At 40.7% G+C, this 13,358-nt stretch overlaps 1 protein-coding gene across 1 annotated transcript in view; it reads right to left on the bottom strand.

The window, feature by feature from the left end:
- CFAP91 (cilia and flagella associated protein 91) overlaps positions 1–13,358 on the bottom strand; it is a gene marked incomplete at its 3' end in the record, with an annotated part of 127,579 nt that overhangs the window by 9,732 nt on the left and 104,489 nt on the right. Inside the window, 2 exon segments of the mRNA XM_080800349.1 lie at positions 5,668–5,751; positions 5,804–5,963. Coding sequence (XP_080656475.1) covers positions 5,668–5,751; positions 5,804–5,963 — 244 coding nt within the window.

The following is a 13,358-nucleotide window of genomic DNA, read 5'->3' as shown; positions in this document are numbered from 1 at the left end:
TGGTCTAACTGGTTCTGTGCAAATTCATGCTCTCTGTGCTGTGGCCTCTGGGGCAAAGTTAATTCGAACCTAGGTCTCCTAACATATGTGTTCCTTTGTCTAAGCCACCTTCCTGGACAGTGTTACTTGACCAGATGATGAGCGAGGGCAGCATGTTCAGGTGAGAGAGGGCACACAGGGAGAGAGAAAGAGGGAGGGATGAAGGGGCTAAGCCCATTGCAGGGGAGAGTGACCTGCAGCTCTAGTGCTGGGACTGACAGCTGACCAGGAACCAGAGAATGGGTCCAAGGCTCTGTTCTCCTCCAGGCTGGCCAGGAACCAGCAGCCCCGCACCCCGAAGCTTGATCCTTCAGGTTCCCTGGGAGGAGCTTGATGGCTGTTCTAGCTCTTAAGGGAAAAGAATAAACAAAAGCCAAAAGCAGTGGGTTTCCCAGGATACGTTTCTTCTACTTGCTTTGTTTTAAAAGATGTTCTATGGTAGGCGTGGGGAGTGGACTAGGTATGCGCTTCTGACAACAGTAGAGCTGGGTCTTGGGGGAAGGACAAAGGGGAGGAAGAGGAGGAAGGGCGAGGGGAACTGATCAGTTAGGTGGACGGGGATAAGAACTAGAGATTTCTAAACAATTATCATGGTCATCTTGGGAAAATTTGGACTGCCTTACACCTGTTTCTGATTTAAATTGTTTTTATCCTGAATTAGATATTTTCATCAAGCCCTCCTGATAAGAAAAGCAAGAATAAGTATGGTTTTCTTGCTTCTCAGCTAAACTGGTTTCTTCTCTTCCCCTCAATTTTCCTCTCCTGGATGTGAGGAGAACTGGAATCCAGGTCAACCTTTATCAAGTGGTGTTCACCTTGCTCTCCTCATCCAAATGCAGAAATAAGATGGCACACGCATCTCACTATTGGAGCTTCAGCCGCAGTGGTGACTGGGACCCATGGCCGTGGGACTCCTTTCTGTTAGTCCAGTTTCTGTCCAGAGGGGATTCTGCTAGGGCTGGGGAGCATTGGATTATAAATCCCACTGGTTGGGAGGTTGACTTGGGCCTCGGACAGGGAGGACCTAGAAGAGGTGAGATACTGGCTTGGGCTCCCCAGGGGAAGCAGCCTGTCTAGGGTGCCCTGGGGGCTGTATTCTGGGCCTGGTGGCACCTCTGGTATCCTGCAAAGCTATGACCAACAGGCCATGACTACAGCCGGCGGTGGGAAGATTAAAAGTAGGTCTTTTGGGGAGTACAGAGACTGTTTAAGGCAGGGAAAACACTCTTGTGTGATACTGTAATGGTGGATACATGTCATCAAACATTTCTCTAAATCCATAGAATGGACACCACCAAGAGTGAACTCTAATGTGGACTATAGACTTTGAGTCATTATGATGTGTCAATGTCAGTTCACTGATTGCAACAAATGTACCATTCTCTGGGGGGTGTGGATAAGGGGCTGGCAGCGAGGCTGAGCCTGTGCAGGGTCAGATAGCTTATAGGGGGATGTATGGGGGAATATCTGTACCTTCCTCTTCATTTTTCTGTGAACCTACAACCACTCTGAAAAAAAAGAAAGAAAGTAGATCTTTTGTAAAGATAGGCATTTCTGTGTCTAGGGGGAGAAAAGGGCAGGATCCCAGCTCAGGTGGGTCAGCTTGCCAGAAGTCCTTGGGTTGTGGGCAAAATACACAGCTTTCATCATCATCTCAAATCTCTCCTGGCTCACAAGGGCCTGGCCTTATCTCACTTATAAAAATGGTGAATTATTTACAGCAGCAATAGGGAACTAAGAACAGGTCCTAAAATCACTGAGGCAAAGAAACTCTTCTTAGGTTTCTGCAGGAATCTTCTGGGGCTCTTGTGAGCTCATGCACCAGCAGGCGGGAGGAAGCCTAAAGGATGACTGGGCCTCTGCCCGTCTGAGAGCGCGGCGTCGACAGGAGGCAGCCTCGAAGCTACGAGAACAGCTGGAAAAGCCACGGTAGTTAGTAAGGGCAGCAGACAGATGCCCCGATGCCAGCACTGAGGGTCTTTGTGAGCCCCAAGCACAGCTGGCAAGTAGGAGAAATTCGGTCCCTGACTTCTGCTCTGCATGGGGTCTGTGGCAGACCCCAGAAAGGCCGAGCTGCTGAGCCTCTCTTAGGGAAGAGCAGGTCGGAGAAGCCTTGGGCGTTTCCTCGGGGTGATTTCACGGAATGCCTCACCAGGTCAAGGAATCTTTATATTTAGAAAGAACAACAGAGGGAGGCTGCTCAAGGGGTATTACCCTAGCGGTGCAGCGCGGGGAGAACAGGTGTGTACCAGCCAGTCACGTGGTCCCCCTCAAGCTCTCTTTGGGCTCCTCTGGGGCGTGCTCAGGTGGTTGGTGAAAAGCTGAGGGTCTTCTCAGGTCTTTTTTGAACATGTGTCCTGTCCCTGGCAAGCGGGTTACCTTCTAAGTCTTTCTTTGTGGTGGGCTTCGTTATTTCTCCTCTTGCATTTCTGGTTTTGTTAGAGCCATCTTTCTCTCTCCTTTTTTGAGGCATCTGGCTGAAGGTTTATCAATTTTGTTTAACTTTTAAAAGAAGCAGCTCCTGTTTCCATTGATCTGTACTTTTGTTTCTGTTTTTGTTTTCTGCTCTGATATTTATTATTTCCTTCCTTCTGCTGGTTTTGGGTTTTGTTCTTTTTCTCCTTTAGGGATAAGCTTAGGTTGTTGGAGATTTTTCTAGCTATTGCTATAAACATCCCTCTTAAAAAAAAAAAAGTTTTTATTTAAATTCTAGTTAACATACAGTGTAATACTAGTTTTAGGAATACAATGCAGTAACTCAACACTTCATACAACACAAGGTGTTCATCACAACAGGAGCACTCCTTCAAGCCCAATTACCTATTTAAGCCATCCCCCCACCGACCTTCCTTCTGGTAACCTCAGTAAACCAGTAAAGGGGAAAAAAAGAGGGAGAGGCAAACCAAGAAATAGACTCTTAACTAGAGAGTAAAATTCCCTCTCAGAACTTCCTTTGCTGCGTCCCAAAGATTTTGGACCGTTGTGTTTTCACTTTCATTTGTCTCCATGTATTTTTGATTTCCTCTTTGATTTCTTGGTTTTAGTTCATTCATTCATTCATTGTTTAGTAGCATGTTACTTAGTCTCCATGTATGTGTGTTTTCCCAGATTTTGCTTGTGGTTGTTTTCAAGCTTCATGGTTGCATAATGTGATGGAAAAGGTGCATAATATGACTTCAGATTTTTTGATTGTGTTGAGACTTGTTCTGTGGCCCAACATGTGCTTTCTTCTGGAGAATGTTCTTGAAAAGAATGTGTATTCCACTGTTTCATGATGTGACGTTCTGAGTATCTCTTTTAGATCCATCTGGTCCAGTGTGTCATTCAAAGCCCCCAATTCCTGGTTGATTTTCTGTTTGGATGATCTAAACATTGAGGTAAGTGGGGCATTAAAGTTCCCTATTATTACTGTATTACTATTGATTTCTTCTTATATGTTTATCATTAGCAGCTCTATGTAATTGGGCACTCTCATGTTAGGTGTATAACTATTACAATTGTTTTATCTTCTTGTTGGATTGTTCCTTTTATGATTATGTAGGTCCCTCTTTGTTTCTTATTACAAAGTCTTGTTTTAAAGTCTATTTTGTCTGATAGAAATATTGCTAACCTGGCTTTCTTTTTAATTCCATTTGCATGATAAATGTTTTCCATCCCTTTACTTTCAATCCCCTTGTGCCTTCAAGTCTGAAGTGAATCTCTTATAGATAGCATATAGATGGAATTTTTTTTAAGTTTTTATTTATTTAAGTAATCTCTACATCCGACATGGGGTTCGTTCTTGCTTTTTCCTTTTTCTTTTTTAATCCATCCCATGTCTTTTGACTGGAGAATTTAGTCCATTTACATGCAAAGTAATTACTGACAAGTATGTATTTATTTCCTTTTGTTACTTGTTTATGATGGTTTTTGTAGTTCTTCTCTGTTCTTTTCTTTTACTCTCTTGTGGTTTGCTGGCTTTCTTTACTGATGTACTGGGATTCCGCTCTCTTTATTTTTTGTGTATCTATTACTGGTTTTTTGGTTTGTGGTTACCATTAGGTCTACATGTAACATCTTACACACATAACAGTCTATAATAGGTTGATGGTCGCTCAAGTTTGAATCCATTCTAATAGCACTAAATTTGTATTCCTCTTCCCCTCACATTTTAGGTATTTGGCAACATAATTTACATCCTTTTATTTTGTGAATCCCTTGATTGATTTTTATAGATATACTTAACTTTACTGCTTCTGTGCTTCCTACTTTTCTCACTCCTGCTTATGGTGTTTCCTTTCCACTCAGAGTCCCCTTAACATTTCTTGTAAGGCTGGTTTTTTAGTGGTGATGAATTCCTGTAACTTTTATTTGTCTGGGAAACTCTCTCTCTCCTATTCTGAATGATAACCTTGATGGAGAGGGTATTCTTCGTTGCAGGTTTTTTTCTTTCAGGACTTTGATGATATCATGTCTCCCTTCTGGCCTGTTTTCTGTTGAAAAACCAGCTGATATCCTTGCATGCTTTCCCTTATATGTAACTGTTTTCTTGCGCTCTTTTATCATTACTTTTTGACATTTTAATTACTGTGTCGTGGTGTGGACCTCCTTGGGTTGATTTTTTTGGGGGGGCTCTCTGTGCCTCCTGGATCTGAATTGTGTTTCCTTCCCCCGATTTGGGAAGTTTTCAGCTATTATTTCTTCAAATAAAATTTTCTCCCCCCTTTTCTCTCCTTTTCCCTTTTTGAATCTATAATGTGAGTGTTACTTTGCTTGATGGTGTGGTTGAGTTTCTTTAATCTATTTTCATTTTATATTATTTTTTTCTCTCTCCTGTTCATTCAGCTTGATTGTTTTCCACTAATCTGTCCTCCAGGTCACTGACCTGTTCTCCTGCTTCCTGCAGTTTACTATTTATTCCCTCTAGTGTATTATTAATTTCAGTTATTGAGTTCCTCATTTCTGATTGGTTCTTTTTTATGTTTTCTATCTCTTTGTTGAGGGTCTCACTGAGATCCTCCACTCTTTTCTCAAGTCCATTGAGTATATTTATGGCCATTTCTTTAAATTCTGCATTAGACATGTTATTTATCTCCATTTTGTTTAACTGTCTTGTGATTTTGTCTTGTTCTTTCATTTGGAACATATTCCTCTATCTCCTCATTTTGTGTAACTCTGTGTCTGTTTCTGTGTGTTAGGAAAGTCAACTAATCTTCTCCTCTTGAAAGTCACAGACTTATGAAGAAGAGGTCCTATAATGCCCTGTGGCACAATATCCCCTCTTTACCAGAAGTTGGCACTTCAGGGGTATGTGTGTGTGTGTTGTGTGTGCCCTACTCTTGTGGTGGAGCTATATTTGCCTTCACTCTAGTCATCTGCAATGGCTTTCTTTGTCTTTTATGGGCAGGGCTTAGTCCCTCTGCTATCAGTGAGCTAGTCTGGGGCTGCTTTGGGCCTGAGTTGAGTCACAGAATTGCAGGACACTCTCCCTCTGTTTTCCCCTCAGAAGCTTTCTTTGGGGGGTGGGGGGATGGGCCTGTAGTCAGACTAGAAGTCTACCTCAGCCCACTGCTGGGGTTGCACTCAAATTGGTATGTGTGGTTTTTTTCCCTTCTCTCTGGGGCAAAAGTCACGTTGGAGTGGGCTTACTCCAGTTAGACCTGCTTGCACACCACCAGCCTTGTGGTGCTGCTTTGATGGACTCCTGTAAAGGGCATGTTTGAAGCGGTGGATCTGCAGGAGAATATGAGGGTAAAGGGGGGGTGCAGTGCTAACAAGGTCCCACCTGGTCTTCTGCAGGATGGAATCTGCAGCCACCTAGGAAAACTCCTGCTAAGGCTGGGCTGGAGGAGGTGGTCTGCAGAAGGGGTGGGGTGCAGGGTACATTGTTAGCAAGATAGGTGAGTGTGTTCACATTGTGCTGGTTCTCACAGGTGTCCTTGTATCTAGGTAGGGGGCAGCGGAGGGAAATGGTGTTCACAAGCTCTTTTGTTCTTGCTGAAGTCTCCCAAAGATCCCTGCCCCTCCAGTATATGCTCTGAGAGTAGTGAACAAATCTCCCTCCCCTAGTATGCCAAGCATTTTTCAAACTGCTGCTTCTATGCTGTATTTCCATGGGGCTGTTTGTTACATTGTCTCTTTAAGGGTAGGGACTCAGTTTCCTATCACTCTCCAGCTCTCCCAGGGGTGAGCTCACTGATTTTTAATACTCCAGGTGTTAAGCCCCACTGACTGTAAGAATGCACAAAGTTAGGTCACATGGTTTTCAAAGCCAAATGCTGGGAGGATTCGTCTTCCCAGTATAGGTCCCTTGTGTCTGGGGTGTCTGGTCTGGGGTCTGCTCTTCTCCTCTCCCCACACCTGTGGGTCCCTCCCTCCTTCAGCCCATCTCATGGGCTGGTTTATTTCCTGATCATGTCATCACCCTTCCTACCATTTTCACTGTGGCCTCTTCTCTACATTTAGCTGTTGGAGAGTCTGTTCTGCCAGTCTTCGAGTCATTTTCTGGGTTATTTATACTGATGTGGGTGTTATATATGTGTAACTGTGGGATGATGTGAGCCTAGAATCCTCCTACTCTGCCATCTTTCCCAGAAGTCCTGTGATCACTTTCCTACCATTTTTAAGTTGTCCTTTTCTTGATTCAGCATCTGTTTGGTTGTTATAAACCTTTGACTTTTTCAAGAGTTCTGGTAAAGTTGGTTCTAATAGTTGCTGTTTGTTCTTCAGTGTTTCTGTGGAGGGTCAGGAGTTTGGAGCTGGCCACTCTGCCATTTTGCTGATACCACCAGTGCTAGTGGATGCTTAATTTCTTCTTTGTGTGCATTTCTGTTCCCTTCACTGTGCGAGGAAATGACACAGAAAGTTTGTAGTAAGGCTTTGCTTTTGAGAAAAGTGATCAATGAAACAGGAAAGCCTATTTCTGAAGCCTAAGACCTTGCTGTGTTGGGTTTTGTGTCTATATTGGTCATAATGGTGAACAGTTCCTCTCCTCAGAAGAATCCATAGGGATATCAGCCTTTTTTTTTACAATTAGTATTTTTTGGGTTCTCTGCAGATTAAGTCAGGAAAACATTCTCCTATGTTTTATTCGAGGAGCTTTACTGTTTAAACTTTTAATTCTGAGATCCATCCCAAATTAATTTTTGTGTTTGGTGTGATGTAGGTATCAAGACTCATCCCCCCCCCCCTTTATTTCTTCAGTTTTTCTAGCACAAGTTGTTGAAATGACTTTCCTTTCCCCATTACATAGCTTTGTCGCCTTAGTCAAAAATCAATTAACTGTAAATGAATGGGCCTATCTAGACCCCATATTCTGTAATGTTTATCTATTTATCTATTATGCTAACATTATGCTGTCTTTATAGCAAGTCCTGGAAGTGTTTCGGTCTTTTGATACTACTGTAAATAGAACTTAATTTTTCTTTCCATCTTTCAGTTGTTGCTAGCATATAGAAACACGTATTTTTCTGTATATTGCCCTGTGTCCTTTGACTTTGTTAAATAAGTCTAGCAGTTGTTCTTTAGCATTCTGTAGGTTGTTCTGTGCAAACAAAAATGTTTTCAGTTTTACTTGTTCCTTTCCAATCTTTATGCTTTTCCCCCCTTACCTTACTGCATCAATTAGAAGCAATATTGAATAGAAAGGTGGGGGTGAATATCCTTGCTTTGTTACCAGTTTTGAAGTGGGTGGCATTCAGTATTTCACCATTAGTTATCATGCTAGTTATAGGATTTTGTATAGATTCTTTTGTTAGATTGAAGAAGTTCCTTTCTATTCCTTGTTTGAGAATTTCTAATCCTAAATGAGCATGGAATTTTGAATTTTTTCTTCATTAAGATCATAATGCTTTTATTCTTTTTTCCTATTAATATGGTGAATTATATTGATTTTTGAATATTTGAACCAACCTTGCATCTTTGGAATAAATCCACTGGTCTGATGTATTGTCCTGGTTTTTGTTTCATTTGTGTAGTGCTGGATTTGATTTGGTAACATTTTGTTAATGGCTTTTAGCATCTATATTCTTGAAGGTTATAGATCTTTAACTTTATTTTCTTATCTTTTTTTAGATTTTGGTATGATTTTACCAGCCTCTTAAAGTGTGATGGGAAGTGTTTCCTCTTTATTTTCTGAGTTTGTATAAAATTGATATCAGTATCCTTAAATGTTTGATGAATTTATGGGATTGAATTTATTTATTTGATTGATGAATTCACCACTGAAACATACCATCTGGACATGAAGGTTTCTTTGAGGGAAATTTTTTTTTATAAATAATTTAATTTACTTAACAGGTATTGAGCTATTCAGATATTATATTTTATTCTTAATATCTGTTTTGGTAAATTCTGTGTTTCAAAGACTTTGTCCATTCCATGTAAGCTATCAAATTTACTGTTATAAGTTTTCCAAATATTCCCTTATTATTCTTCTAATGCCTATAGAATCTGTAGTGACATAACTTCTTTCATTGTGGTGATACCCCCTTTGACATTGATAATTTGTGTTTTCTTTTTTAAACAACTTTTGCTAGGAATTAATTTTATTAATCTTTTCAAAGAACTAAATTTTGGGTTTGTTATCTCTATTCTTTGTAAGTCTTCTGTTCATTGATTTCTGTTCTTGTCTTAAAATATCCACCTCACTTCTTAAATTTGGGTTTACTTTTTCCTATTGTGGAAACTTACTTGGTTTTAAACTTCTTTTCTCATATGAGTTTATAAAACTATTTCTCCCTAGGTACTGCTTTAGCTGCATCCCATAAATTTCAAAGTTGTATTTTCTCAATCCTTCAAGTCAAAGTATTTTCTAACTTCCACTGTGATTTCTTATTTGATCCAAAGTTTATTTAGAAATAGATTGTTTAATGTCCACATTTGGGAATTTTCTAACCTTATTTTTTTCCCTTTTGATTTCTAATTATTTGTGGCCAATATATTTGTGGCCAAATATATTTCTTAAGATTTCAATTCTTTGAAATTTATTGAGACTTGTTTTATGGCACAGGATATGGCCTATCTCAGCAAATGTCCTATGTACACTTGAAAAGAATGTATATCCTGTGGTAGGTATAGTGTTCGATTAGGTTAAAGCAGTGAGTAGTATTGTTCAGATCATCTAAAACTTTACAGATTTCTGATTTTTCTATAAACTGCTGAGAAGATGCTACCTTTAGCATATAGTACCATTAGATTTCTCTCCATCTTCCCACCCAAAATCAACTCTTTCCTCAGCAAAGCTGCTGGACTAGAAGACTGCCATTCTTGCAGAATGAGCTGCATAGGTGTTGGGGGGAGTGTAGACCTGTGTTGTTCTTACCTGAATCTTTAGTAGGTTTTTGATGTGTTGGCCATCTCTAATAGATTTCTAGTGCCCTAAAATGGGTGTTTTTGATAATTTTGTCTAGCTATAGCTATCCATCTAACTATCTGTATGTTAGTAGAGGAGAATTGCTGGCCTCTTCTGTCATAATTAGAAGCTAATTTTATGGTAATGTTTTAATATGATGTCTTTAACCTTTATTAAAAATATTGAGAAGAACATTTATGCATCTTCTCTAAAACCTCTGTTGGAGGTTTTTAAGTTGTTAGTGTTGTTTGTCCAAAATAAAGGGCATAAACTTCCTTCAGGATGTGGTATGGAAGGTTCCTGTGCCCTTTGTGGCTTACTTGGTTCCTTCATAACATTCACCAGTTGAATCACAAGAAGTTATTTGCTACAAGTGAATATTATAAATTAGAATTTTATTCTTGAGAACTCATTTCATACCATAAAATACCAAGACATCACAAATGTTCTTCAAAATCATACAAGTATTTGCTTTTACAAACATTACGTAGAATTTCATTCAATAAATACTTATTTGAGAGATTACCATGTGCCAGAGACTGTGCCAGGCACCAGGAATAAAAACAAACATACTCAAGAGGCTCCTGCCCAACCCTCAGACCTAACAGTCCAGAGAGATGATTATGCAGGCAATTACAGGCAAGTGTGATATGGGCAATGGCAGACGAAGAAGCCCAAGTGTTATGATTGTGCCCAGTATCTGTGTTTGCTCCCACAATTTTTTTCTACAGTCTTTGGAATCCCTGAGGCCTTAGAAATAGAATATCATTAAAGCCTAGACTAAGGACATGTCTCCCATGGTTAGTTTCTGAATGGTAAATACTTGGGGAGGGATAGTTCCCTTGGGAAAGGTTTTTCCTATTCTGAATTGTGAACATACATTAGATCACTTGGGAAGCTTTTAAAAACAATATCCCTGCCTGGCTCCACTTCTAAAGATTCTATCTTAATTCATCTGGTGAGCCCCAAGAACTGATTTTTTTAAAGTACTCAATGATTTTAGCATGCAGCCCCAGTTAAGAACTAGTATAGCCTTTGATTCCAAATGTTTCCTCAACATTTGACACTTATAATAAAAGAAGCCTCCTTCAATGTTTTAGTTTTCTGGGAAAGTCTTCTTCACAATACTTACGGCTTCCTTCTGCTGCTCTGGTGTTTGGTAGAGAGTGAGCCCTTACTGTCAACACTTCAAGATTCTAAAGAACACAAGCACTCATTCCTCTCTCTCTTCTCTCTCTCACTCATCCCCAAGTGAGATGGAGAAATTCATCTGATTGGTTAGATTCTGACACTCACTGAGCCACTTTCTACATAGCAATAGATGATGCTACTTTGCTCTACCCATAGCCTTTGCTTCTATCCCATAGTGATAATAAAAATAGCTAAGTGGTACTTATTGAATGCTTACCATATGCCAGCTACTGTCCTAAGCCTTTTACATGAATGAATTCATTACATCCTCATACCAACCCCATGACGTGCATTCTATAGTTACACCATTTTAGGTATGAGGAAGCTAAAGCTTAAAGAGATTAAGTAACTTGTTTGAGGACACAGTGTCATTGGACTGGGATTTCGATCCAGACCACCTGGCTCCAGAGCATAGTGCTTAACATTCATGCTACTCCACTGCTAAGCGCATGCTTGCTCCCTGGTGTTCCCCATTCTACTGGTAACTGGGTCTGTAAGCCTCTCTGTGGAGCTTGCTTCATGAAAGTACCCCAAGTCATCTTAGTAGGTACAATTCTACTCCCAAGTGGGTACCATGGTCCAGAATTGAGGAGAGGAATGAGAGTTCCCTTCAGTCAGCATATACTCAGATTTTAAATTGTCTGGGAGTTCTGCACTTAAGGATTTGGAATCTCTAACAATTTTGTGTTAAGTTTCTCACCCCAGAGAGGCCCTTAACTCACACTACACACTTCTTCCTTGGATTCTACTTTGCCTGTTCTTAAGGATGTTGAAAAGAGGAAGTGCCTTTAAGTGGCACAAGGATTCAAAATACATGATTACACATCCATGAAAAAAAAGTTTTCTACCTTACAAATCAGTTCATTGCGATTGTGTATTGCTACTGATTATACTAGTCTAGTCCCAACAACCACATGGCTTCGGTTGCCATGATCACATGGCTTTAAACAGGAGTTTTGCTCATCACTCAAGGTGTTTTAAAGGTTATTAAGGTTCAGGCGGTTTAAGTAAAGTCATTATAAGTAGAAGGATGCTAGTAACAGAAGAAAGTTTCCCTTCCTGGTAAACTTCAATTAGCTAATGAGAATTCTCTAATACCTTGTATTTTCCTTTATGTCTAAATACAAATCTTAGTTTTAGAACACTGCATAAAGATTGTTTTAGAAAATATTCTAAGTCTTGGGGCGCCTGGGTGGCTCAGAGGGTTAAGGCCTCTGCCTTCAGCTCGGGTCATGACCCAGGGTCCTGGGATCGAGCCCCGAATCGGGCTCTCTGCTCCCCGGGGAGCCTGCTTCCTCCTCTCTCTCTGCCTGCCTCTCTGTCTGCTTGTGATCTCTGTCTGTCAAATAAATAAAAAAATAAAATCTTAAAAAGAAAAGAAAATATTCTAAGTCTCATTATCATTATTATAAATAAGTATTAAAAGCCACTTTAACCACTTTTTCAAAGTGGATATTTGATTTTTAGTTCACAGCTATATAGCAGGGATCACCAAACTACAGGTCATGGGCCAAATCTCGCTGCTGCCAATTTCTGTAAAGTTTTATTGGAACGCAGCCATGTTCCTTCCATGTGTTATCTGATGAGGGAGCAGGAGGCTGGCTGAGGACAAAGCAAAAGCTGGCACCTTGCACCCCCGCTCCACCCACTCCCCTGGGAAATGTGTGTGACATTCCTCAGGTACCCCTGACTGCCATAAACGAGAAACAAATAGTTAACTTGCAGAGATCACAATCCTGCAAGACAGGAGTCTCCCTTGGTTTACCAGTGTCCTAGAGATCTACAAACAAACAAGTTGCCTTATCAATAGCACAATTTCCAGAGGCAAATAACTCAGTTCCTCAAGCCCTAAATACAGTTAAATTTCTTCTAAACCCAAATCTCACTAACAAGGACACCTGATAGGAGAAATGTGAAACTTTATCTCTAGATCTCCAAGATAGTGTCGAGAATCATTCCCAAGCATATGGCCCACTGATATACATCTAAAGGGTCTCACAAGATTTTTTACTACTAGTAATAAATAGCCTTTCTTCCAACAATAGCTAGCCCCTCAAGGTCCTGGAGACCTTGCTTCCAAAATTCCTTAGAGACTAACATCATCCCCTTTGTCCTCACCTACCCAACTCCTGTGTATATAGCCAGCCACTCCTCACATCCCCGGGGCAGCAGCTCTTCCTGCCCACGGGTCCTGTCCCCGTGCTTTAATAAACCACCATTTTGCACCAAAGTTGTCTCAAGAATTCTTTCTTGGTCATTGGCTCCGGACCTCAGCCCACCGAACCTCACTTAGGTTCTAGAACTTCATCATTATCCATTGCTGCTTTCACCTTATAATGGCAGAATTGAGTAATTGCAGCAGAAACCGTCTGGCCCGCAAAACCCAAAATACTTCCTATCTGGCTCCTTACAGAGTTAAGTCTGCTGTCGCTTGGCATTGGATAACACCCCTGCCCTGCTTCTCTTTTTGTCTTGCATTCCTGATTTTTTATTTTACAAGTGAATAACTTGTAATTCAGGTTAGAATTTTTATTTTTATTCCTCTTTATTTTTTAAAAAGATTTTACTTATTTATTTGAGATAGAGAGAGCACAAGCAGAGGGAGCAGGAGCAGCAGGCTTCCTGCTGAGCAGGGTTGGGGGGAGGTTGCTGGGATCAGGACCTGAGCCAAAGGCAGGGGTTTAACTGACTGAGCCACCCAGGCGCCCCCAGGTTAGCATTTTTAAAGGACCAAAGCAAAACGCAGCTGACTCTTTACCTGTGCAGTACCTTCCTGTCAGTGATTCTCCGGTGGAAA

The sequence above is a fragment of the Martes martes genome (genome assembly GCF_963455335.1).
Source record: "Martes martes genome assembly, chromosome: 1".
Classification (NCBI taxonomy): Eukaryota; Metazoa; Chordata; class Mammalia; order Carnivora; family Mustelidae; genus Martes; species Martes martes.
Note: the sequence above shows the minus strand (reverse complement) of the source record. Positions and strands in the feature narration are given on the sequence as shown.